Source organism: Eleginops maclovinus, chromosome 1 (assembly GCF_036324505.1).
Source record: "Eleginops maclovinus isolate JMC-PN-2008 ecotype Puerto Natales chromosome 1, JC_Emac_rtc_rv5, whole genome shotgun sequence".
Classification (NCBI taxonomy): Eukaryota; Metazoa; Chordata; class Actinopteri; order Perciformes; family Eleginopidae; genus Eleginops; species Eleginops maclovinus.
Window position 1 is genome coordinate 27,908,054 of NC_086349.1, and position 24,443 is coordinate 27,932,496.

General features: G+C 43.7%; 1 protein-coding gene across 1 annotated transcript; it reads left to right on the forward strand.

Moving 5' to 3' along the window:
• Positions 1-819: 819 nt before the first annotated feature.
• On the forward strand, positions 820-22,827 carry kdm5bb (lysine demethylase 5Bb). The gene is made up of 28 exons (XM_063879671.1): positions 820-1,190; positions 5,648-5,725; positions 6,322-6,444; positions 7,376-7,546; positions 8,799-8,858; positions 10,108-10,239; positions 10,774-10,867; positions 10,965-11,080; positions 11,973-12,161; positions 12,484-12,603; positions 12,685-12,843; positions 14,171-14,352; positions 14,440-14,602; positions 15,287-15,406; positions 15,498-15,692; positions 16,194-16,375; positions 16,503-16,627; positions 16,810-16,960; positions 17,066-17,180; positions 17,284-17,633; positions 18,953-19,091; positions 19,192-19,371; positions 19,710-19,871; positions 20,379-20,856; positions 20,940-21,024; positions 21,280-21,464; positions 21,567-21,806; positions 22,149-22,827. The coding sequence occupies exons 1-27, from the start codon at positions 1,038-1,040 to the stop codon at positions 21,749-21,751; spliced, it is 4,392 nt and encodes a 1,463-aa protein (XP_063735741.1). The 5' UTR covers positions 820-1,037; the 3' UTR covers positions 21,752-21,806; positions 22,149-22,827.
• Positions 22,828-24,443: the final 1,616 nt, after the last annotated feature.

Sequence of the window (24,443 nt, forward strand, 5' to 3'; positions counted from 1 at the left end):
ATGTTATGGAAGAAGTACCACCTGACACTGGACTCTGATAACCAAAAGTCCTGCATTTAAAACTCCACAAAAATAAAAGGTATAAAAAGTATATATTAGTCATCATCCCCGACCATCTGAAATATAGAGTTGTAGAAGTATAGAGAACAGGAAATATAATCAGGATCAGGTTTATTGATTTAAGATAACAAAAATCTGCAAATATTACAAAATCAAGAAACATCAATAAAGGTAAATGTACAAAATAATGTAAAGAAACATAATAATTATAAATAAAATAAAATGATACTTAAAGATATCATAGAAGAATAATACAACTTAAGTGTAGAGGAATTAGCTTATTATACAATTATGTAAAATATATCTAAATATATCACATTTATAAATAGAAGGGGAGGGAGTTTGGTATTTTTGTGCAGAAATGTGCAAGAGTTTGCAGTATTATTTACAAGTTCCTAACATTCTATGTAAGTATATGTTTTAAGTAAGCATAGTACTTAAGTGAATATACACATTTATAAATACAATGAAGTAAATAAATACAAATGTTGAGTCGAATAGTACTTGAGTAAATGTACCTAGTACTTCAGTTTCCATCAATGTGTGTGATGTATTATTTATCTACATCTTTAAATAACCTTAAGTTATCAGATACATTCAGTGGATTAAATACAATATTCCCCTCTGAAATAAAGTGAAGTGGAAGCAGGAAGTAGGGAAACATGTGAATACTGGAAATATCTTTGAGCGCTGAGGGGGGGGTCTACTTTCTTCAGCGGACGTGCTCACTGCCTTGGAACACTGTGCATGGACGTGTGTGTGTGTGTGTGTGTGTGTGTGTGTGAGAGAGTGTGTGTGTGTGTTTGTGAGTGTCAAAGTGTGTGTGTAAGCTGCCTCCTCTCGTGCTGCTGACGACAGACTGCCATCGGGATTACAAAAAAACTAGAAATATAAAAACCCTCCGGGAGAACCGTGACCCTGCAGCGGGACTCCCTCTGTCACCTGTCCGGGTTCAGAGCTCTAACCCCGGGTACGATATGAGCCAGCCTCGGCCGGACGAGTTCCAGCCTCCTCCGGAGTGCCCGGTGTTCGAGCCGAGCTGGGAGGAATTCAGAGACCCGTACTCTTTCATCAATAAGATCCGACCCATCGCAGAGAGAACCGGCATCTGTAAGGTCCGGCCGCCCCCGGTGAGTGTGTCTGATCCCCCGGTCCTGGAGGGGCCATCTGTCGGTAGACGGACCGGTGGAAGAACGCTGTAGATTTAAAGGGACTCTCCAACATGGCGGACGTTCATTCTTTGTGCTGCTCACACACACAGAGGCTATCAGTGCTGGGGAGTAACTGAGTATATCTACTCAAGTACTGCACGATATTATAAAAGGAAAATATTCCTAGAAAATATCTATCTTTAAAAAAGAACAAGGACAAGTAGTTACACCAAATATAAATATACAAAATATTCAGAATATACAAAATATTCATTTTCACATAGCCTTGTTTACATGCTGCTGGAACGACCAAAACCCCGAATTGGATCAAAACATATCTTTATCAAAACGAACTAAAACACCAATAAACTGAGTACAATAAATGTATGACAACTGCAGCAGTGAGTACAGCTACGCAAGTGCTGTATTATATAATAATAAGCACACATTTAAAAAGCTATTTGTCATTAGTAAGGACAGCACAATATACATATACAAAATGTAACTAAAGGCTGTGCACATTTTTTAGAGAGGTAAGGATTCTTAGAAATGAGCAAAATATATGATATGCATTAATGTACTCTGGTGTAAAGTAACTAAGTACATTTACTCAAGTACAAGGTTTTGTCACAGCAGTATTTAACAATCAATTTACAATAATTGCAAAATGACTTTAAAATAGAATAAAGTACTAATTTAAAGAGTATAAAACAACATACACATTTCCTCGGTATTCAGAGGAGCATGTAAACATGATTTAATATACAGAATACATTAGAATACTCTCTATACCGATCTGCAGAACATATAAACATAGTGTCCTAAAAATGTTGTGTACAGCAGCTTGAAATGAAAAGTAGAATATATCCTCTGAGGTAGTGTCAGTAAACTGCAATATGTAGGTATAAATTGTACTTGTACTTTACTTGAGTATTATAATGTTATGTTACTGTGTACTTTTACTCCACTAGCCTACATGTATTTAGTACCTTTAGTTACTTTACAGATTAGGATGAATAGTGATAAATATAATCCCTTAAATCAGACTGTAGTTCACCTGCAGTAAATCCAGCAGCTACCCTGCAGTATACAAAGCATTCAAACTAGCTGCACCTTTACCAGCTCTGAGAACACTTTAATGATCAATCATTATAAAACATATCAGAGATATTATTCTGAAATGGACCAATCAGACAATGACTACTTTTACTGTCGCTACTTTAAGTACATTTAGAGGAGAGTACTTTCTACTTTCACTGGAGGAACATTTAGAATACTTTCACTGAGACAGAGTATTCCTACACTCTGGTACTTCTACTTTACTCAAGTACAAGACCTGAGTACTTCTACTTTACTCAAGAACAAGATCTGAGTACTTCTACTTTACTCAAGTACAAGACCTGAGTACTTCTACTTTACTCAAGTACAAGACCTGAGTACTTCTACTTTACTCAAGTACAAGACCTGAGTACTTCTACTTTACTCAAGTACAAGACCTGAGTACTTCTACTTTACTCAAGAACAAGACATGAGTACTTCTACTTTACTCAAATACAAGACCTGAGTACTTCTACTTTACTCAAGAACAAGACCTGAGTACTTCTGCTTTACTCAAATACAAGATCAGAGTACTTCTACTTTACTCAAGTACAAGACCTGAGTACTTCTACTTTACTCAAGTACAAGACCTGAGTACTTCTACTTTACTCAAGTACAAGACCTGAGTACTTCTACTTTACTCAAATACAAGACCTGAGTACTTCTACTTTACTCAAGTACAAGACCTGAGTACTTCTACTTTACTCAAGTACAAGACCTGAGTACTTCTACTTTACTCAAGTACAAGATATGAGTACTTCTACTTTACTCTAGTACAAGACCAGAGTACCTCTGCTAGGCTAGTTAGCTCCAATGTGTGGCTATTTAAACGCAGTTTTTTTCCCATTTCAGGTTTAATTTGTCCAATAAAGATGTGTTAGTGTATTTGAAGTGCACTACGGTCGTGTTTCTCCGTGTTGTGGGTAAACAGAGCCCCAGGTGCTCCGGTCATTGAGGCTAGGCTAACATTAGCTCAACAACCAACCTGCGATAAAAACCTGCGGGAAGTTGAAGCCGGTTTTTATGAATGGGCGTAGTGGCCAAACGGTGGTACTACAACTACTGTGACGTCATTATTGACGTTCCCGTTGACTTGCATGGGGGAAAGAGACGTCTGTAAATCAGCGAGTAATTTTGTTTTAGCTAAATTATCCACCCAGCACGAACACTGTAATAGCCCTTATTTAAATCTTTAGGGTGTAATAGTTGTAAAATGCGCTAAAAGCTGAATCCAGATCTATTTTCCCTCTCCGTTCATTTAAATGACAGAGCGGGGAATCGGAGGCGGGACTTAAGGGGAAAACTCAACTGCGCATGCTCTGTTGGCCCACATCCGAGTACTTTAATGGCCATCCTGGGCTTCATGCACCACAGACTAACTCTCATAGGGATAAACGGTGTTGTATTCAGCTCTCTTTATAACATCCATGGTCATAATCCAGGACACAGCTTTGACATCTGTGTGGAAGGAAGACTTTCTCTTTCATCAGTGTAAAAGAGGAAGATTATAATAATATAAACAAGGATTTAAAACATGTATAATCCCCTTTGTCATTGTTATTCAATTGTCAACACATCCCAGCAGTTGAGGTTAATTAAGGTTTATTTGTAGGAGAGCATCCTCACAATGCGCTTGCATCCATCAGTAGTTTCTACAACATTTCTGAAGCTCTTATGTGTTTATCTCCACGTTAAAGTCAAATAACTGCGCTTTTAAAGTGTTTATGTCACTGAAATGTGCCCTCATGGTGGGACAATGGATCCACTCGGGGTTATTTAAATACTGTTAATGTTTTATCTTGACTTCTGAAGATGTGGTGGAGCATTGCAGTTGTGTTGCATGATGTAGTAATAAATGACGTGTGTGTGAAGGTGAGGCAGTGTTCGTGCTTGGGCCTGTAGTGTGGTAGGGTGTTGTCCTCCATGTTGGCTTTGTGGTAATCTGCTGCTGTGAAAGAGTCTTCCATCTGGCCCTTCTGCTGCGTGCCAGGCAGCGGGGGAGGTGGGCTTCTCACTAAAAACAAGAAACTGAGATTGGGTCAATCTGTTGGGATGTGTGTTGGGATTTTTCTCCAAATTATCAACAGGGATGTCTTGGTGTGGTACAAAAAGGGTTGGAAGAATTGACTCCTGATATTTGGATGTATGTCTATTGTCCAATTAGCGATTCTATGACGTGCTAGAAGGTAATTAAGGCACCTGAGACAAATAGATAATAAGTAAACGGCATGTTAAGGTTGTGCCTTTCTGTTATCTAGTTGTTGTTGTTGTTGTTTACACGTCTCTGCTTGTTCTTCTTTAGCTGTTTTCGGTATACCATGTTTTTAGTATAGCATAATTGAACTGTATGTTGGGATTATACTCCAGTTAGCTAGATTATCATGTGTTAAAAGGAACCTGTAACAAATCTAGTATTACTAAACAGCAGACCTGTTGTTTTCGGTATAGCATGTTTCAATTGTAATACAAACAAGAAACTGGGTCGCTTTACAATGGCGTTTCAGAGCTGTTTATACAAGGCTGGGGGAGGGGAGAAATGAAGGAAACGCTCATAATATGGTGTCAATACATGTGTAAAACTCTGATAGTGTTTTAGATTTTTGACGCTAATTTACAAGAAAAATCTAGAAGAAAAAAACGTTAATATTGAATCGTTAATGAGGCTGGCCCTACCGGGCAAAGCGAAGTGACTGGTTGACCAAAGAAATACACATTTTCCAATTTCTGGGGATTTATAACCTTAGAGAATATTCAATTTCCTGTAAATGAACAACTTTAATCTTGAAAATGTGAAAAAGAAACTCCACAAACTTGGAAATTCTCTGATGTCAAAGTGAGACAAAAATAAACTTGGATCGCTTCACAAGGAAATCTTTTTTGTAGTAAATGTTTATTTGATCTCTGATATAAACACAGTTTTATTTCTGGTAAATGTTAGGACTGTAGTCCTTGAGAGGCTTGGTCTCTAACCCTCCTCCCCCGGCTCTATAAATATTATTTGTACATCTACAATAGTCCTCTGTACTTCTGCCTGCGTGCTGGGCTGTTGTTGTCCTGCTGGCCAGCTGTTCAGTATTGATCTGATATTGATCCGTGTGTTGAGTTATAAACTGAGAGGGTCTCTGAGTCAGGACCAGCAGCAGCTCCTCTCCAAACATCAAACCCGTAGCTCCTTTATCTGCTTTATTGAAATGTATTTTACTCAAAAAATAGGAATTGCTTACATTTGGGTTTTGTAGGACAACTGTCGAGTCGATCGTCTCCAAAGGAAGATCTAATATAACTTAGAAATATCCACGCTGCATGTGATGCTGACCGTGTGTGTGTTTGCTGTTTAGGGTTGGCAGCCCCCGTTTGCTTGTGATGTCGACAGACTTCACTTTGTTCCTCGGATCCAGAGGCTCAACGAGCTGGAGGTGAGTTCTGTTATTTAAATGTCGTTATTACTTTGTGTTAATCAAAGCTCACTTCGCTGATAATATCACAGAACAGTCGTGTTGTTAATTCTTCTCAATCATGTTGAATTAATTGCAAATGTATGGATTCTTAATTAAGACTGGATATTATTATGTTAGTTAATTAAGAGCGTCTTTGTGTTTTCACATTCAAAAACTCTTCGGTGTTTTGGTGCATGGACAAAGAAAATAGTATATCATATTTATAAATGAAGACATATTTATGATTGAATCACGAGGAAAGAGCTCGGCAGGGAAGTGCAAACATATACAGTTCATTCAGAAGGATATATTTATTAAAACATGGACGATTTAATGAGTTGAAAGCCCCAAAGATGTAATTAGTTTATTTAAATAGATAAAGTAAACGTGTACTTTAATCAGTCTCGTTCCTCGTTGTTTTCGGGTCATATTTCCTCTTGTAGATTATTTTCAGCCTGGTTTTGTTGGTTCTCCCCGGGGACCCCCCTCGGTTCTCCTTATAAGCCTTTGTCTCGTTTGTTTCTGTTTGTGTGATTCTGAGCCCGACTGTTTTCATTGCTCACATTATTTCCCAGGCGCAGACCAGAGTCAAACTCAACTTCCTGGACCAGATTGCCAAGTTCTGGGACCTGCAGGGATGTGCCCTGAAGATCCCGCATGTGGAGAGGAAGATCCTGGATCTGTACAAGCTCAACAAGGTGGACAATTCAAATCCCTGCACATTATCTACTGAATATCTACCACATGCTTCAATATTTGAACCTAGTATTTCTGCACAGCGTCAGACTTTAGGTAATGAACAACATATAATATTAGTTCGATATTGTTTATAAAGTAAGACTCCAGTGGCCTCAGGGTAGTTTCAGACTCGTGTGATCCAAACATTTGTCCAAAAGTCAACAGTTTTTGAAAAAACGATAAATATAGTTATTTCTAAAACTCACAACATGTGTTTTCTAACAAAATAATCTGCTTTAACACATATTTGTTGTTGTTTAGCCTCAAAAACCACATTTTGACTGCACTCACAAACAATGTGCTCTCCTGGATGACGAGTTCCAGTCATTGAAGTCCGTTTCTAAATAAAATTGAGGATTTTTTGCCGGGATTGTTTTTTTTAGGGTGATTCTCTTACAACACAGATTGAAAAACCCTAATGTAGAAATAACAATCAATCTGAATCTTCTATTTGTCCATCAGCGGTGAAATGTACAGCGTTACAGTGCAGGTGAAAGGCAACATAAAAGAGCTGCATATAATATAAAGAAGCCCACATTAATGCGCTTACGTTTCGCATGCTTCCTCACCGCCGCGTCATGTGCTGGTTCTTCCTGTCAGAGCGTATTTACTTTGCATAGTGTTGTCAGCTTTAATAACCTTCACCTGCCAAAGAAACTCTTTCTGAAGCTTTTAAATGAACCTTTATTGTGTGTGTGTGTGTGTGTGTGTGTGTGTGTGTGTGTGTGTGTGTGTGTGTGTGTGTGTGTGTGTGTGTGTGTGTGTGTGTGTGTGTGTGTGTGTGTGTGTGTGTGTGTGTGTGTGTGTGTGTGTGTGTGTGTGTGTGTGTGTGTGTGTGTGTGTGTGTGTGTGTGTGTGTGTGTGTGTGTGTGTGTGTGTGTGTGTGTGTAGCTGGTGGCGGAGGACGGAGGCTTCGACCTGGTCTGTCTGGAACGCCGCTGGACAAAGATCGCGATGCAGATGGGATTCGCCCCGGGGAAGGCAGTGGGGTCTCACCTGAGAGGACACTACGAGAAAATCCTGTACCCCTACAACCTGTTCCAGAGCGGAGCCAACCTGCTGGTGAGGGGACACTCAGACATCTGTATCATCTACAGCTGCCAGACACACAGACAGGTCATGATCTTCAGAGAAAACTCTGAAGCTCTTCAACAGAGTTCTTTAGAGCACGGTGTGGCATTTCATTCTGCACAACCATCCATGTTCACTAACAGAGAGTTTCTGGAGTTAATGAAGCACTTTGATCTGAGACCCTGAACGATGTTCAGTTCAAGCCTCAGGGTACAACCCACTCTCCTGGCTCCATATGTATTATTGATTCAGATCTACCATTGTTTATTTTAATCCTTAAAATATTTTAATGTAAAAATCCCTTCAAGATGTTTTTAAACAAAACTGCAAAAAATACGAGGAGAGATCCTGAGTGAAGTGGAGGTTTTATAGTTATTGAACCACTTTGATCCTCCCATAGATCTTACATCTAGGGAATCTGAGTGTATAAGCCCCTCCCCAGGCTTCATGAATAATATAACGTATATATAGTTTCATCTTTGCTTAATCACTCCATTAAAGAAAGAATGTTTGAAAATAAAACGCCTCATTAATTCATACATTAAGTTAATTTCACATTTTTAAATAAGAGAGTCCCACAAAAGGGTCTTGAATTTAGGATGTGAATCTAGAAAACTCAGATTAAACCTCTTCATTTTATTCTCGCATTAATTTGATAAATTTTGAGAAGAAAATCTTTTTTTTGTTTCTTTTTTTGAATTATTTCATGGAATAAATTCCCTTTGTTAGAGATAATATATGTTTCTCAAAGCACTTCATGGAATGACACATTTTTGAGGAAAATGTAGATATTGTTATATGAATTTCCCACTTTGATCCAAGAGAATCTTACATTCACCGCTAATATATTATCTTTAAAAAACCCTGGCTCTGTAATGTAATGGCCCTTTATTCTGGAATATCGTCATCTCATCTTTGCCGAATCACTCACGTCAAACACAAATCTCAACACACGATCAGAGATGAACATTTTGTATTTACACCGATCATTAATGTTTCATGTTCAGGAAGAGACGTTTCCTACCATACAGAACTAAAGGAAATGCATGGTTTGTTGACGTTGCATTTTATAGAGAGGCTGTTTTTAACTGTTTGACTAATATCAGAGAGTCTGAGTCTGGTGTGAGTCTAATGGTTTACCTGACGGTCCTCTTAACGAGTATAAAGAGGGCTGCTCATTGGCTCTTTCTGTGTGACCCCCCCGTCACGTTAAATTGTGTTTTTACCGGCTCTCTCTGCTCAGGCTCCAGAGACAGCTTCCAAACTGAAGCTTTGTTTGGAGGCTGATCCTGAACTGGAAAAGGTACGTGTGTCCAGAAGCCGCTTGGCAAACTCACCATTAACAAACTGCATGATGGTCCGCGGCGTGCACGTCCCACTGTGTCCAGAGTCACTGTCGTACTGGGAATTTACGACAGGTTGTACGCTTGTTTTACAGCAGATCATTTTCATCGGTTTCAGGAGGTGGTAGAAGAATACCGCCCTTTGTAAAGTGCTTTATTACAAACAATATCCTGCATTGAAAAGGTTACATCAGTAAAAGTGAGTAAAGTAACATCTAAAATAAATACCCCGAAACTGTAATAATTAACAGCAAAAGATGAAATACAAATGCGTTCCTCCAAATCTAAATAAATCAGTTTAAGTTTATGAAATGTAATATGTTCACAGCTTTGCATAGAATAAAATCTATACTTAAAAAATAATTCAGTTTAAAAACGCCAAATCATTTTGTCTACTTTCATTAAAGAACTTGTAAATGTATAAAGTAACTAACGTACAAGTACCTCTCAACCTAAACAATATGCGTTTATGTAGTATTTGTAATGTTTTCCTTCATACTGAAGCCGTTACCTATGGTCTCTTTAAAGACCCCAGACTCCCTTAGTGAAGGCAGCAGTTCAACCTCACAGGGCCCAGGAGCTGCGGGTCTACCTCTCCTTCCGTCTGCCAGTTAGTTTGTGTTGTTGAGAGACTTTCAGTTAAGATACCCAAACTAACCAACCAATCGAAGCAGACCAGAAACTCCTGGGTGCCGCAACGTCAAATGAGTTAACGGAGTTTGGTGTCTTTAGAGAGCTGATTAGCTGCTACTTATTGATCAGTTCACACTCTGTAATCCCTGCTCTTCTGTCCTTCTTAATTGCCTCTTTAATTACTACACTGCCCTGTGGATGGGCAGCTCTCTGAACGTCTCTCCCTGCTCACCTTCCCCCCGTTTTTACCTGGTGATCTGGCATGTTCTCCTCCCTGTTTAAACTGACCTACTTTACCTGACCACATCCTCCTCATACAGTCGTTCCGCCACAGAGAGACGCTCTCACGCCCCCGGTGTTTATTTTATTACAGCTGCTGAACAGAAGTAATAATCAGAGAGAGCTTTACACTTCCTGTTCCAGACACCGCTCTCTGTAGGCTTATTCAAATGAAGCGCAGCGTCTAATACTCTATTCATATCTCACCTGAACACACAGGTATTTCCAGTTATACACATACACACACACACACACACACACTTCTCGCTGTGGTTAACCTGCGTCTGTTTCCTGCAGTGTGTTCAGAAGCAGCCGGCGGAGGGGACAGGAAGTGACATCACGGACACGAAGGAGGTCAAGCTGCAGACCCCCCCGACCTCCCCCAACAACACACACACCGCACGCAGAGCCAAACGCATGAAGTGTGAGGTGGGTGACGTTTGAATGAAGACACACACACGCTCACACACACACACACACTCACACAAACTGAAATTCAAAATAATAATCAGATTAAATTGGCTAAATATTATCTTTTCGCAAATGTCCTTTTTCTCAGGATGTGTCCTGAATGAATTGGATTCTTTAATTACATTGAACTACATAACATATCTATTAAATATTGCAAAGTTAAAATAAAGGCCTACAGTTTCATGAATAACTATGCACCTGAATTCCTGATTTACAGCCTTTTTTCTTTTAATCAATAGTTTTTTTTATTCTATTTTTCTTTTTGTTTATTTTTATTATTTTAAATCTATTTATTGATTTTGATTTAATGTCATTTGTATTCTTTCTTTGTTTTTGTTCTTTTCTTAAATATGCTGTGCTGAGTTAATCAAAAGAGCATGAACATTGTTTTTCTATATATATATTATTATCTATCCCTAATTCGACAGACATTTCCTGTGATTCAGTAGCTTTATTATCCTGCAGTGCATTAACCTCTCTCTGTGTCTGCAGGCCGTCTGCGTGAAGACTGAACCCGGAGAACCCGGAGACAACAAACCCAACCTGAGGAGGAGGATGGGATCCTTCGTCGCCAAACAGGAACCAGGTAACGCTCGACACAAAGACAGCCAATACCCTCAGGCACAACACTATCCCCATTAAACCCAGTCAGGTTGTTGATAAGGTTTCCTGATGTCTTGCAGAAAAAGAGATTCCCATCCTGGTGAAACAGGAGCCCGTGGAAATCGTACAGCCGGTCATTGAAGACAAATCCAAGGCCCGATACAAGAAACCCTCCCCTCCAGTTCTCCCCAGTCCAGTGAGTACAAGCTCCTCCTCTTCCTCCTATGAACCTGCATGAGTTATCACATTTACTGAAGTCATGTGACCGTGCTGTGGTTCCTTTATAGCCCAACATTAGCCTCCTTTAGCTTAGCGGTGGAGACGTGAAGTCATGTGACCGTGCTGTAGTTCCTTTATAGCCCAACATTAGCCTCCTTTAGCTTAGCGGTGGAGACGTGAAGTCATGTGACCGTGCTGTAGTTCCTTTATAGCCCAACATTAGCCTCCTTTAGCTTAGTGGTGGTAACGTGAAGTCATGTGACCGTGCTGTAGTTCCTTTATAGCCCAACATTAGCCTCCTTTAGCTTAGCGGTGGTGACCTGAAGTCATGTGACCGTGCTGCAGTTCCTTTATAGCCCAACATTAGCCTCCTTTAGCTTAGCGGTGGAGACGTGAAGTCATGTGACCGTGCTGCAGTTCCTTTATAGCCCAACATTAGCCTCCTTTAGCTTAGCGGTGGTGAAGTCATGTGACCGTGCTGTAGTTCCTTTATAGCCCAACATTAGCCTCCTTTAGCTTAGCGGTGGTGAAGTCATGTGACCGTGCTGTAGTTCCTTTATAGCCCAACATTAGCCTCCTTTAGCTTAGCGGTGGTGAAGTCATGTGACCGTGCTGTAGTTCCTTTATAGCCCAACATTAGCCTCCTTTAGCTTAGCGGTGGTGACGTGAAGTCATGTGACCGTGCTGTAGTTCCTTTATAGCCCAACATTAGCCTCCTTTAGCTTAGCGGTGGTGAATTCATGTGACCGTGCTGTAGCTCCTTTATATTTCTGCAATAATCCAAACCCACATGGAGGAATCCTATTGGAGCAGGGAGATGCTGCCTTCAGTCTGTAAAAGCCCCTCTTTAATGCAGCTGCTCTCTTCAGCCGTCCTGGCTCTCCCCCTCTGTCCTGCAGGTGGACCTGGTGGTGTGTCTGGTTTGCGGCAGCGGGGGGGATGAAGAGCGCCTCCTGCTGTGCGACGGCTGCGACGACAGCTACCACACCTTCTGCCTCATCCCCCCCCTGCCCGACATCCCCAAAGGAGACTGGAGGTGCCCCAAGTGTCTCGCTCAGGTGAGGGGGAGCTGCAAAGAAGGGGGAGATAGATTTGAGATAAGATTTAACGTGGATATTATACGGCTGTAATAATGTGTCATATAGGTCTCGTGTAAAAATAGCAAAAGATTTCCGAAACATTTTAAGGGTTCATTTATTATTAAAGCATCCTTTGCTTTGAGTGACATTTTTTAAAGATCCTGCACATCTTTAACCATCATAAGTGATGATTGCTGTCATTTTGTACACTTGCATTTAACGTAAACATGTGGATGTAAAAGGGCTTGAATTCTACTCTCAAACAATCTAATATATTCATGTAATGATATTTTTCCTGCAGGAATGCAACAAACCTCACGAGGCGTTCGGCTTCGAGCAGGCGTACAGAGATTACTCTCTACGCGCCTTCGGACAAATGGCCGACGCCTTTAAATCAGATTACTTCAACATGCCGGTTCATGTGAGTACAAACAGCTTCAATGCAAACCAGCCTCTCTCTCTCTGTGAGTGTATTGATGTGTGTGTGATGTGTTCCTCACAGATGGTCCCCACGGAGCTGGTGGAGAAAGAGTTCTGGCGGCTGGTGGGAGCCATCGAGGAGGACGTCACCGTGGAGTACGGAGCTGACATCGCCTCCAAGGAGTTCGGCAGCGGATTCCCCATTCCCAACGGGAAGTTCAAGGTCTCCCCAGCTGACGAGGTAAACAAGTGAAAACCTTAGAGAAGTCTTTGAGAGGCTGCAGCAGCTCTTCAACACATGCAGCATCTAGAGAGAATTCAGCAGAGGAAACATGAGCAGTTTACTGAAAGCTGCAGAAACCAAACGCTGCAAGAAGCTCCAACACAACGGAGACCAGGGGACACTAAAGAGAGACGCACACAGCTGGAGACCAGGGGACACTAAAGAGAGACGCACACAGCTGGAGACCAGGGGACACTAAAGAGAGACGCACACAGCTGGAGACCAGGGGACACTAAAGAGGGACACACACAGCTGGAGACCAGGGGACACTAAAGAGAGACGCACACAGCTGGAGACCAGGGGACACTAAAGAGAGACACACACAGCTGGAGACCAGGGGACACTAAAGAGGGACACACACAGCTGGAGACCAGGGGACACTAAAGAGAGACACACACAGCTGGAACCAGGGGACACTAAAGAGAGACGCACACAGCTGGAGACCAGGGGACACTAAAGAGAGACGCACACAGCTGGAGACCAGGGGACACTAAAGAGAGACACACACAGCTGGAGACCAGGGGACACTAAAGAGAGACGCACACAGCTGGAGACCAGGGGACACTAAAGAGAGACGCACACAGCTGGAGACCAGGGGACACTAAAGAGAGACGCACACAGCTGGAGACCAGGGGACACTAAAGAGAGACGCACACAGCTGGAGACCAGGGGACACTAAAGAGGGACGCACAGCAAGCTGGAGACCAGGGGACACTAAAGAGAGACACACACAGCTGGAGACCAGGGGACACTAAAGAGAGACGCACACAGCTGGAGACCAGGGGACACTAAAGAGAGACGCACACAGCTGGAGATCAGGGGACACTAAAGAGAGACGCACACAGCTGGAGACCAGGGGACACTAAAGAGAGACGCACACAGCTGGAGACCATAAAGCTGTGTCTGTCTCTGCTGTTGGACACTCACCTGAAATGTTTTCTGGTCTTATTTTAATGATGTTGGAATTTTTAGGAAAAGTTATCGGACATTTCTGAAAGTTGACATTTAGAAAAACCTTTTTGAATCATTTTGAAGAAAAATCTGACGTTTCAAAAGTGAAGAAGATGATTAGGGCCACATGAAGAGGAGTTAGAATGATGAGAGAATAGACGGACATTTTTAAAAGTCGACATTCAGAAAAAGTCTGAATTTTTAGGAAAAATAATCTGCAGTTTGTGACGCACACAGCTGGGTCCGGAGCGATCAGGATTATAAAGCTGGAGGTCTGTCTCTGCTCCGATCTACTGCAGCTATAAGGTTTAATGACCCCTAACCTGTGTTTCAGAAATACCTGCAGTGCGGCTGGAACCTGAACAACCTGGCGATGATGAACCCGTCGGTGCTGACCCATGTGACGGCGGATATCTGCGGCATGACGCTGCCCTGGCTCTACGTCGGGATGTGCTTCTCCTCCTTCTGCTGGCACATCGAGGACCACTGGAGCTACTCCATCAACTACCTGCACTGGTGCGATGTTTCCCCCAGTCCTTCTTCCATCGGGTCTAGTTTTATGGATTTCTGTTCAGGATCTTAATGTGTTGTTCCTCTCTGCAGGGGGGAGCCTAAGACGTGGTACGGCGCCCCGGGCTTCGCAGCGGAGCAGCTGGAGGAGGTGATGAGGAAGCTGGCTCCGGAGCTGTTCGAGTCTCAGCCCGACCTGCTGCACCAGCTGGTCACCATCATGAACCCGAACACCCTCATGGCTCACGGAGTCCCCGTACGTACGCAGCAGAAACACCATCAGAATCAGAACCAGAGACAGGTTCATTGTTCAGGAACTAGGAACTAACTCTGGTGTGTGGTGCATGGACACAGGCAGAGACGTGCAATTGTCAGAAAAGGACAAAACTATAACTGTTTGAAACAATATAGAAAATAGTTACAGTAAATATAAATCTACACCTCAAAGCACAATAGAATATCAGCATGCTTCATCAGTAAAACACAAGGACGTCTTTTGATGACATCATGCAGAAAAGAAAAGACACGTTCCACATTCATCCTGTCGCCCATCAGATCCATTCAGCTCCTTTAACCAAAGAGGAGCCTCCCCAAACACCCGCTGTCTGCAGGATATCTCCTCCAATGACAGCATCCGACTGTTTTCCAGAACTGTGCACTACAGGTTCCAGTGTAGAGCTGTAACTTGTTTACTTTAAATACAGCCTTTTGAAATATAATCCCTCACACACTCACAGGGAAACAAGAAGAACACAAAGGTCCAAAAACATCTGAAATCTGTGAATCATTTTCAAACCTTCTTTTCTGTATCATTCTGCACGTTTCCCCCAGTGGGAGAGGGATGCTAATAATAATAATACAGCAAGACAATAGTATGAAACACGCTGAACACTCTCGAGCATCCTGAGCCTGTAATGATCCTCTCTGCTCTCCGCCTCAGATCTACAGAACGAACCAGTGTGCGGGGGAGTTCGTCATCACGTTTCCTCGAGCGTACCACAGCGGCTTCAATCAGGGATTCAACTTCGCCGAGGCCGTCAACTTCTGCACCGTGGACTGGGTACGCATCGGCGGCAGGAGCCTCAGAGATCCTGCAGGCTGACTTCTCTACCCTCAGGATCTAAAGCCTCTAATATCTGTGTGTCCCTCAGATGCCTCTGGGCCGGCAGTGTGTGGACCACTACCGCCTGCTGCACCGCTACAACGTCTTCTCCCACGATGAGATGGTGTGCAACATGGCGACCAAAGCCGGGACGCTGGACGTGGTTCTGGCCTCGGCCGTGCACAAAGACATGGTGTCCATGATCCGGGAGGAGCAGGAGCTGAGGGACAAGGTCAAGAAGATGGTAGGACACGCTGCTGATTACTCCTTTACACCACGATCCCAGCCGTTAAGCACAAACACAACTACTGAGTACTTTTACAAATCTGAGACATTTTAAGGAACGTTTTCAGATCGGTTTTTCTGCAGATTTTGGGGATATTTGTTTTATATTTCCAGACATTATTTTTAACATATTTTTCAGGGATTTTTTCCAGATATTTGTCTCGGGATACTTGTCTCATATTTTTGGCATATCTTTTGAAAGTATTTTCAGGCATGTTTGAAATATTTAAGGAAGACGGTTTCAGACATCAGGGACACATCCTGAAGACATTATATGGAAAATGTTCAGGGTTCATCTGCGTGTTTTAATCACATACTTTTTACACATTATCCAGAAACACTTTTTAGGTTTCCCCCTTTCTCTTTGTCTTTTCCCTCTCTGTAATAAATAGTACTGTTATTCCTCTAGCAGCCTTTCTTCTGACTCCTGCAGCTGAATCGCCTCTTCTCTCTCCTGCAGGGCGTGGCTCTGCTCACAGAGGCGAGGTACGACAACCTGCAGGACGACGAGCGCCAGTGCTCCCGCTGCAGGACCACCTGCTTCCTGTCTGCGCTCACCTGTCCCTGCAGCCCGGGGGTCCTGGTCTGCCTGCACCACATCAAACACCTGTGCTCCTGCCCCGTCTCCAGATACACTCTCAAGTGAGAACCAGACCCCCCTTTCATTCGTTACAAAGAAGCCCCATGAATGAAGATGTTAAGATGGATCAGAGCAGTGTGTAAGTGATGTGTGTGTTATTGATATTATTCTCCACCTGTGCGGGTGCAGTTTCAGGTACACACTGGACCAGCTGCTCCCCATGATGGAGGCAGTGAAGCAGCGGGCGGAGCTTTACGATGCCTGGGCCTCGAATGTCTCCGAGACTCTGGAGGCCAAACTGGAGAAGAAGAAAGGTATCCCAAAATAAGAGAGAATAAGAGATTTTCAGATTAAGAGCTCGGCTGCCTGATTCACCAACCACTACCCCCCCCCCCCACAGGATTTAATACACCTTCTTCCATGGCTTTAAATATGCTGGAATATCTCAGAGTGAATGTGTAGCACGGATTATTAACTGGTGTGTTTTCCTCCCCAGGTCTGCCTGTGTTTCGCTCCCTCCTCTCTCAGTCGGAGTCCAAACTGTTCCCGGACAACGACCTCCTGCGGCGCCTCCGCCTCGTGGCTTCAGACGCAGAGAAATGTTCCGCTGTGGCTCAGCAGCTGCTCAACGGCAAGAGGCAGACCAGGTACCAAAGACCTTTCAGTACTCCAGATATAAAGATGATCTGTCTCCTGTTTATGTCCCTGCAGTGATGGGGCTACCTGTGTAATGACTGGCCGCTGTCTCTCAGGTACCGCTGTGGAAACGGGAAATCGTGCAGCCAGCTGACGGTGGAGGAGCTCAGGTCGTTTGTGAGGCAGCTCTACAATCTGTCCTGCAGCCTCCCTCAGGCCCCCAAGCTCAAGGTAGGCTGCTACGACCATTAAAGGATCTCCCTGCTCAGATTCTAATAAATCGGTTCTGCAGAAGCATCGATCTGACTCCCTGATTGTGCGACCTGTCCTCCAGGAGCTCCTGAACCGCATCGAGGACTTCCAGCAGCACAGTGAGAAGGTTCTTTCGGACGAGCGGCCGAGCGTGGCGGAGATCCAGAGTCTGCTGGACGTCAGCTTCGACTTCGACGTGGACCTACCTGAGCTGCCTAGGCTGCGTGAGCTACTGGAGCAGGCACGCTGGCTAGAGGGGGTCCAGCAGGCCGGGAACCAGCCCCTCAGCCTGGAGACCATGAGGAGGCTCATCGACCAGGGGGTCGGCCTCACGCCTCACCCCTCCGTGGAGAGAGCCATGGCCCGCCTGCAGGAGCTGCTCACCATCTCCGAGAGCTGGGAGGACAAAGCCAGCAGCCTGCTGAAGGCCAGGTGAGGAGACGCGTCCACATGATTCTCTTTATATCACGCTTATCATTGTCTGATAATAAAAGAACACTAATGATCTTTAACATCAGGCTTTTTGTCAGTATTATTTAGACTTTCTGTTTGTCCTATATGACCCCTTTTTATTTGTAAATGTAGCATTCAAATCTCTTCAAAATGACATAATTTTAATATTCTCCAAATAAAATTACATCTTTTTTAAGGAGGAAAGATACACCTCAATACTTATTTTTATTTTGTGTAAGCTATTTGCAAATGTCTTTTTATATGAAATTCACACATTTATGAAAAAAAGCACTTAAATTAAACAACATTTTATCACTTCACTGTATAAGGTTGAATCAACACCAAAAACACACTTTCTATGAGTGTAATTACAGCTATCAAAACCCCCGACCAATCAGAGTAGAGTATGTTAGCACCCCTCACCACCAGAGGGCGCTGTCCGCTTGTGATGCGCTGTTAACGCCACCTGCCGCTCCCTGCACCTGTGCTCCTGACTTGCTCCATTTTAATTCCAGCTAGAGCAAAAAGCTGCTGCTAGAATATTCCACAAGACGGACAAAAGTGAGCATCCAGTCCGGCCTCGTCCCATTGTTCCCAGTGCTCAGTGTTAATGGTCACACTGGCCTTGAAGGCTTTGATGGCATGGCTGCAGGAATGCACCTTCATCACCAGGAACTGTAATTAAAGCAGGGGTTACATTCTATATTCTATAAACCTCACCATGTTACTGCAGAGTGTGTGTTTCACATTATCCAAATGTTTTGTAAAACTGGCCGCATATCTCAGGTATTATAAAAAGAAGGCCAGGGGGGGGCGTTCTATTCTGCATCGTTCTTTACGTTTCATTTCCTCTCGTATTCTTAATAATAATGTCTTTTTTATCCAAGGAACTACATCGCTAAACTTTGAAAGGTTGAATGAATTAAATCACAATCAATCTGAGAAAAATCCATGTGTTCTTCATGGAGAATTTACAAGTAAAAAACAGTGTAATAAAATAACTACAAACATCTCAGAAATGTGTGAGATTCTTCTCTTTAACCTCAGAAAATAATAAGGTGTTCTCTTAATTTACCATTTAATTTCAGTCTGTCCTAATCCTCCTTTTCCCCCACAGACAATAGCCCTCATATCCTGACACATGAATTTATCCTTCCAACCCAAAAGATGTAAAGTCCTCTGAAAGGTTTTCCTGCAGGAGGTTTTTTGAGCAAAGTGCTGGGAATCATTTCAGAGAGCTTCCTGTGAAGAAGACAGCAGTTCTATTAGTGTTTTACCTCCTTGTGTGTTTCCCTCAGACCCCCCCACTCCATAGAGATCCTCTCTGCTGCAGCTGAGAAGGCGATGGTGGTCTCGGCTCACCTCCCAAACTGCCTCCTCCTGAAGGACTCCATCAGGAGGGCCAGGGAGTGGCTGCAGGAGGCCGAGGAGATCCAGGTCAGACATCCACAACATTAAAGCTGCTTTTTATTGGGAACAAAAACCCTGAGCCTGTTTCCATTCATCTGAGTCTGATCATATACCTGCTTCCCTGCAGGGGGGCGACTGCAGCCCGATGGTGGAGCGTCTCTCGGACCTGGTGCTCAGGGGTCAGGCGGTTCAGGTTCACCTGGAGCCTTTAGACCGGCTGGAGTCTCTGCTGCTGGAGGTTCAGGCCTGGAGAGAGTCTGCTGCGGCGGCCTTCCTGCAGAGAGGATCCACGCTCTCCTTACTGGAGGTACAGTCACACCTTGCAGATATTACTCGTTATAGTTCCAGACACTTTCACATGTTTTTGGGATAATTTGTGAGTAATTCAGATATTCAAAATGTCAGAAATGTCTCTTATGTTTATTTTTCACATGTTTTAGAATTCTCTCCGGATATTTTTCACATATTTTGTTTTCAATAATATTTTAGACATTTAAGTAAAAAGTTTTCAGACAGTTTTCAGATTTTTCTTCTCTGAAACAGTTTTGAAAAATGTCTGAATATATGTGAAAAGTACAGACATCTTTCATCTGGTTGTTGCAGCGTTCTCTCCCCTGTTTCTGATGGTCGTTTTGCTCCTCACAGGTTCTGTGTCCGAGGTGTGAAGTCGGGAATTCAGGATCCCCGAAGAGGAAAGCTAAGAAAGGGAAAGAGTCGCCGAAAAGCCACAAGAAGAAAACGCCGTGTCTGAACTCGCTGAGCGACGTGGAGAAAGCTCTGTCGGACTCCAGGGACTCGAACGCAGCAGTGAGTTTACTCTTCCTCTTTCCGTTGTGTTTAGACTCTTAATGCAATAAATCCGTGTTGCCTCAGAGCTTTGTTTCAGTCCAACAGAGGGCCGTTCATTCCCACAGGTTAAAGGTTCAATGTGGGAACTCTCTCACTCTATTTCAGTCCAGAATTTTTTTCAGAATTGTTTTTCCTCAAGAAATTTCACATTCTTTATGAAAATGTAAACCAGATTTTTTACATTTTCATAAAAAAGTAGAACTTAAGGTTTTTCCGTAAAAAGTGAAGATGATGAGATTTTTAGAGAAAACTCATAAAATAGTGTTTTTTTAAAATAGCCAGAATTTTGAGATTCCTGAAATATTAAACTTTTGAGGTTTTTTTTAATTTCAAAATCTTCTGACAAAAAGTCTGAATTTAACAAAATTTGGAAGAAAAGAATCAATTGCTGAGATTTCAGACACAGGTCAGAACGTTGATATTAAAGGTCGGAATGGAAGTTCTGACTCAGCGTCTCCTCCCCAGATGTCGACTCTGGAGGACCTGCGTCTTCAGGAGCTGGACTCTCTCTCAGTCCTGCGGGCGGCCAACGAGTCAAAGCTCCTCCCTGCAGCCGACTGCAGCGACCTGAAGGTGTGTGTGTGTCAGAAGCCCCCCATGGGAGCCATGCTGCAGTGTGAGCTGTGCAGAGACGCCTTCCACTCGGTGTGCTGCGTCAGGGACCCCCCCGACCCCCAGCCGGATCCCCAGCCGTGGCTCTGCGTTCGATGCCGGCGCTCGGAGAAGCCCCCCCTGCAGACGGCCGCGTCGCTGCTGGCCTCGCTCCGGCGGCTGCCTGTGCGGCTGCCAGAGGGCGAGGCGCTGCAGCACGTCATGCAGCGAGCGATCGGCTGGCAGCAGCGAGCGCAGCAGGTCTGTGACCTACATCAGCACAGAGCCGGGACCCCCCCCCACCCTCACCAGCTGGGCACAGGGAGGCCACCCCCCCCACAACGACTCCCAGGTACTAAGAGCTCTGGTTCTGCTGCAGTCAGATAAACAGAGAGGTGATGTTCTGGTTCTCATTATTGTTACGGTGTGCTGCAGGCTCCCTGTCTGACTCCAGAGTGGAACCAGAACGGCCAGACCCAGACCGTCTTCTACACCCAGACCAGATGCATCCCTCTGCAGGGTCCGTTTCAACAACACACACACATTCCTTAATGTTTTAGGAAGTTATTATAAAAATGTATCATCTTTATTTACGAATTATCCCGACTCACCGTGAAGTCATGTGACCGTGCTGTGGTTCCTTTAGAGCTAGCCACATTTAGCTTAGCTTCTCCCATTGGAAATCCCATTGGACCAGGGAGGTGCTGCCTTCAGGGACCACAGAAACACGACATCCCTGCACCTCTGTGTTAATATCTGTGTCTGTGTGCTTCAGGCCTGAGTCTGGACCTGGAGGAGCTGATGGTGGAGGGGCTGCTGCTGCAGGTCTCCCTCCCCGAGGTGCAGAAACTCTTCCACGTCTTACTGGACCGAGCCAGCAGCACGGACCGCCTCACGCCCCTCCCACAGAGCACCGACACACACACACAGTTTCACTCTCAGGAAAACCCTCCCAGCCAGGTACGATATTATATTAAATTAAAACCTGAAAGTAAAAATGTCAATCATAAGATTAAAATCCGTCCGGGACTCAAAAACACCTTCAATATGATCTGTGCTCAGGACTCCCTGCTGGGCTCGGAGAAGAAGGCGAAGCGCCTCCTGGATCTGGAGGCTCTGGAGGCGCTGGAGTCGGAGCGGCGTCTGAAGAACAAGAAGCCGGCTCACAAACGGCAGAAGACCAACAGGAAGCGCCCGGCCTCCACCTCCTCCTCCCCCCGATCGGACTTCTCCCAGTCCGACTCTGAGGAGGAGATGGCCGTCTGTCCTGCGGAGAGCTGCCAGCTGCCGGAGGGAGACGAGGTAAGGGGGGGGGGGGGGCAGTTTAACGTATAATGTCTATCAGGTTAGAGAATTAAATCACATTTAAAAAATACATTATGAGAAAACAAACGACCGAAAAAAAGATTCAAATGTGGAGCGTGTAGAAGTGGAGAGGACCCCCGTCCATAGAGCAGCTTTATAAGGCCTCTGATGCACATAATCTCACTGTGTGTGTGTGTGTGTGTGTGTGTGTGTGTGTGTGTGTGTGTGTGTGTGTGTGTGTGTGTGTGTGTGTGTGTGTGTGTGTGTGTGTGTGTGTGTGTGTGTGTGTGTGTGTGTGTGTGTGTGTGTGTGTGTGTGTGTGTGTGTGTGTGTGTGCAGGTGGACTGGGTGCAGTGTGACGGCAGCTGTAACCAGTGGTTCCACCAGGTGTGTGTGGGCGTGACGGCAGAGACGGCGGAGAAGGAGGACTACATCTGTGTGAGGTGTTCACGGAGCAACACACACTCCAGGAAATGAAGACATACCCCCTCACACACACACACACACACACAGCTCCTCAGTCCTCCCTTTTGTAACAACGGTGCTATCTCTCCTCTTTGACTTGTTGTCCAGAATTCTAATGTTTAGTTATTTTTTGTATTTTTACATATATAAATATTATATATATTTCCTTCTTCCTGAGAACTGTTTGTGGTTGTCTTTAAAAAAAAATGAAGTGTGCTGCATGGGAGTAAAGGAATCTGGGGGGGGGGGGGGTATTATCCTGCATGTTAAACAGAGCCGACAGAAATCCCACGTTTCGTCCCCTTAATAAAAAAGCTGTTTTTGAGACCCCGTGTTTAGTATCTTAATATAATTACTATCCTTTTTGTAGAGTAGGTTTATTTATCGGAGCAATAACTCGTCTCGTCTCAACGGACTTTTATGGCTTGATCTCCGCAGCGCTGTGACAGTGCTCTAACTGATGATGATGAGGATGAAGGTGTAGGATACTGTGGGGATTGTTAGCTGGAGATGTTACAGGTTTATATTGTGGAATAAAGCCTTTTGTTCTATGGACAGGTCTCCTTTTTCACTTCTACACGGCCTTACCTTTTATTTAGTTTATTTAGTTTTTACTTTTCTTTTTAATTTTCATTATTTTTTAATTTTCATTATTTTTTAATTTTCATTATTTTTTATGTTTTATTTTTTAATGTTTTATTTTTTATGTTTTATTGTGTTTATAAATCCCTTGACAAATCCTCAAATGCCTCTATTAATAAACAGAAGAAGTTGGAGAAACCGCGCCTCTCGTGCTGCGGGTGGAGTCACATTTAGAGTTTTAAACTTTTGATTTAATAAAGCTTGTTTGATTAGTGTAGCATAATTAACGTGAGAAAGGTACAGATGCCCCTAAAAAACAACATCAATCGAGATGGATTAAATGACATTATTATACGTCCTTCTTTAAAGACGTCTGAAGAATTCCCATATTTGCATTTATTATTTTGGTGTCTCCTGGTTGTCGGGCTGCAGGGCAACACTCTGTTTTGTAATCATCACTATAAATCTAAATGACTCTAAATAACTATTAGACATTTAAATCATCTTTCAGACTGTTTTCTTCAGATGGTGGCGTGATCATTTATGACTTGAATATTTAATTAATCTTCCACATCAAACGGCCTGAAGCTCATGGAGAGCTGCTGGACTTAATACAGGGAAATGAAACCACTAGATGTCCCCGTAAATCCTAAGAGAACTTTAATTATCGCTCCTAACATCTAGTAAACATTTACCACAATGAGTCTCCTTATTTATGGGTCGCCAAGACTTTGATCACATCAATAAGAAATAGGGAGGGCTTATTTCCAGAATCCAGAGACAAAGTAATCACCGCGTGAACCCCGGAGGTCTCCACAGCTTCAGTTCTTCTAAAGGCCTCTTTTCCCGGCTGTCCATCACAAACATCACCCATCGGTTTGGTTTCTGCTCTGACGTCAGAGGAAATGAAAATACATCAAGTTCAGCAAACCTCCATCTTTGGACAGGCCCATGGGAGGCCAAGAGAGACCGGCAACACAGACACACAAAACTAAGACACAGACACACAGACACACAAAACTAAGACACAGACACACAGACACACAAAACTAAGACACAGACACACAAAACTAAGACACAGACACACAGACACACAAAACTAAGACACAGACACACAGACACACAAAACTAAGACACAGACACACAAAACTAAGACACAGACACACAGACACACAAAACTAAGACACAGACACACAAAAGAGGCTGAACCACTGTAAAGTCTGGCTCTATGTAACCGAGACGGGTCTCATGGTGACGTTGTGCTTGAAATCCTCAGTAAATGTTTTAGAGACGTCTTTACAGAGAGACCCTTCATCTTCCAGAAGAGCTCACAGCCCTAAGACGACACGCCCCGGAAACAGACGCTGTTTACATTTCTATGGCCTCACAGTTTTATTTTAGGGCTGCCGGTAACAGCCTCCATATGTCTGCACTTTATGGTGATGGCTCTCTAAGGTGTGCGTTTAGAAGCCGGATCCCTCAGACGAACGTGGAAACACAGTCCTAATCTGGTCTGTCGTTAACTCTATATTTAGCCGCTGTAATGAGGAGGAAATGCAGAGCGAAAGTCGTGTGGCTTTTTGTCAT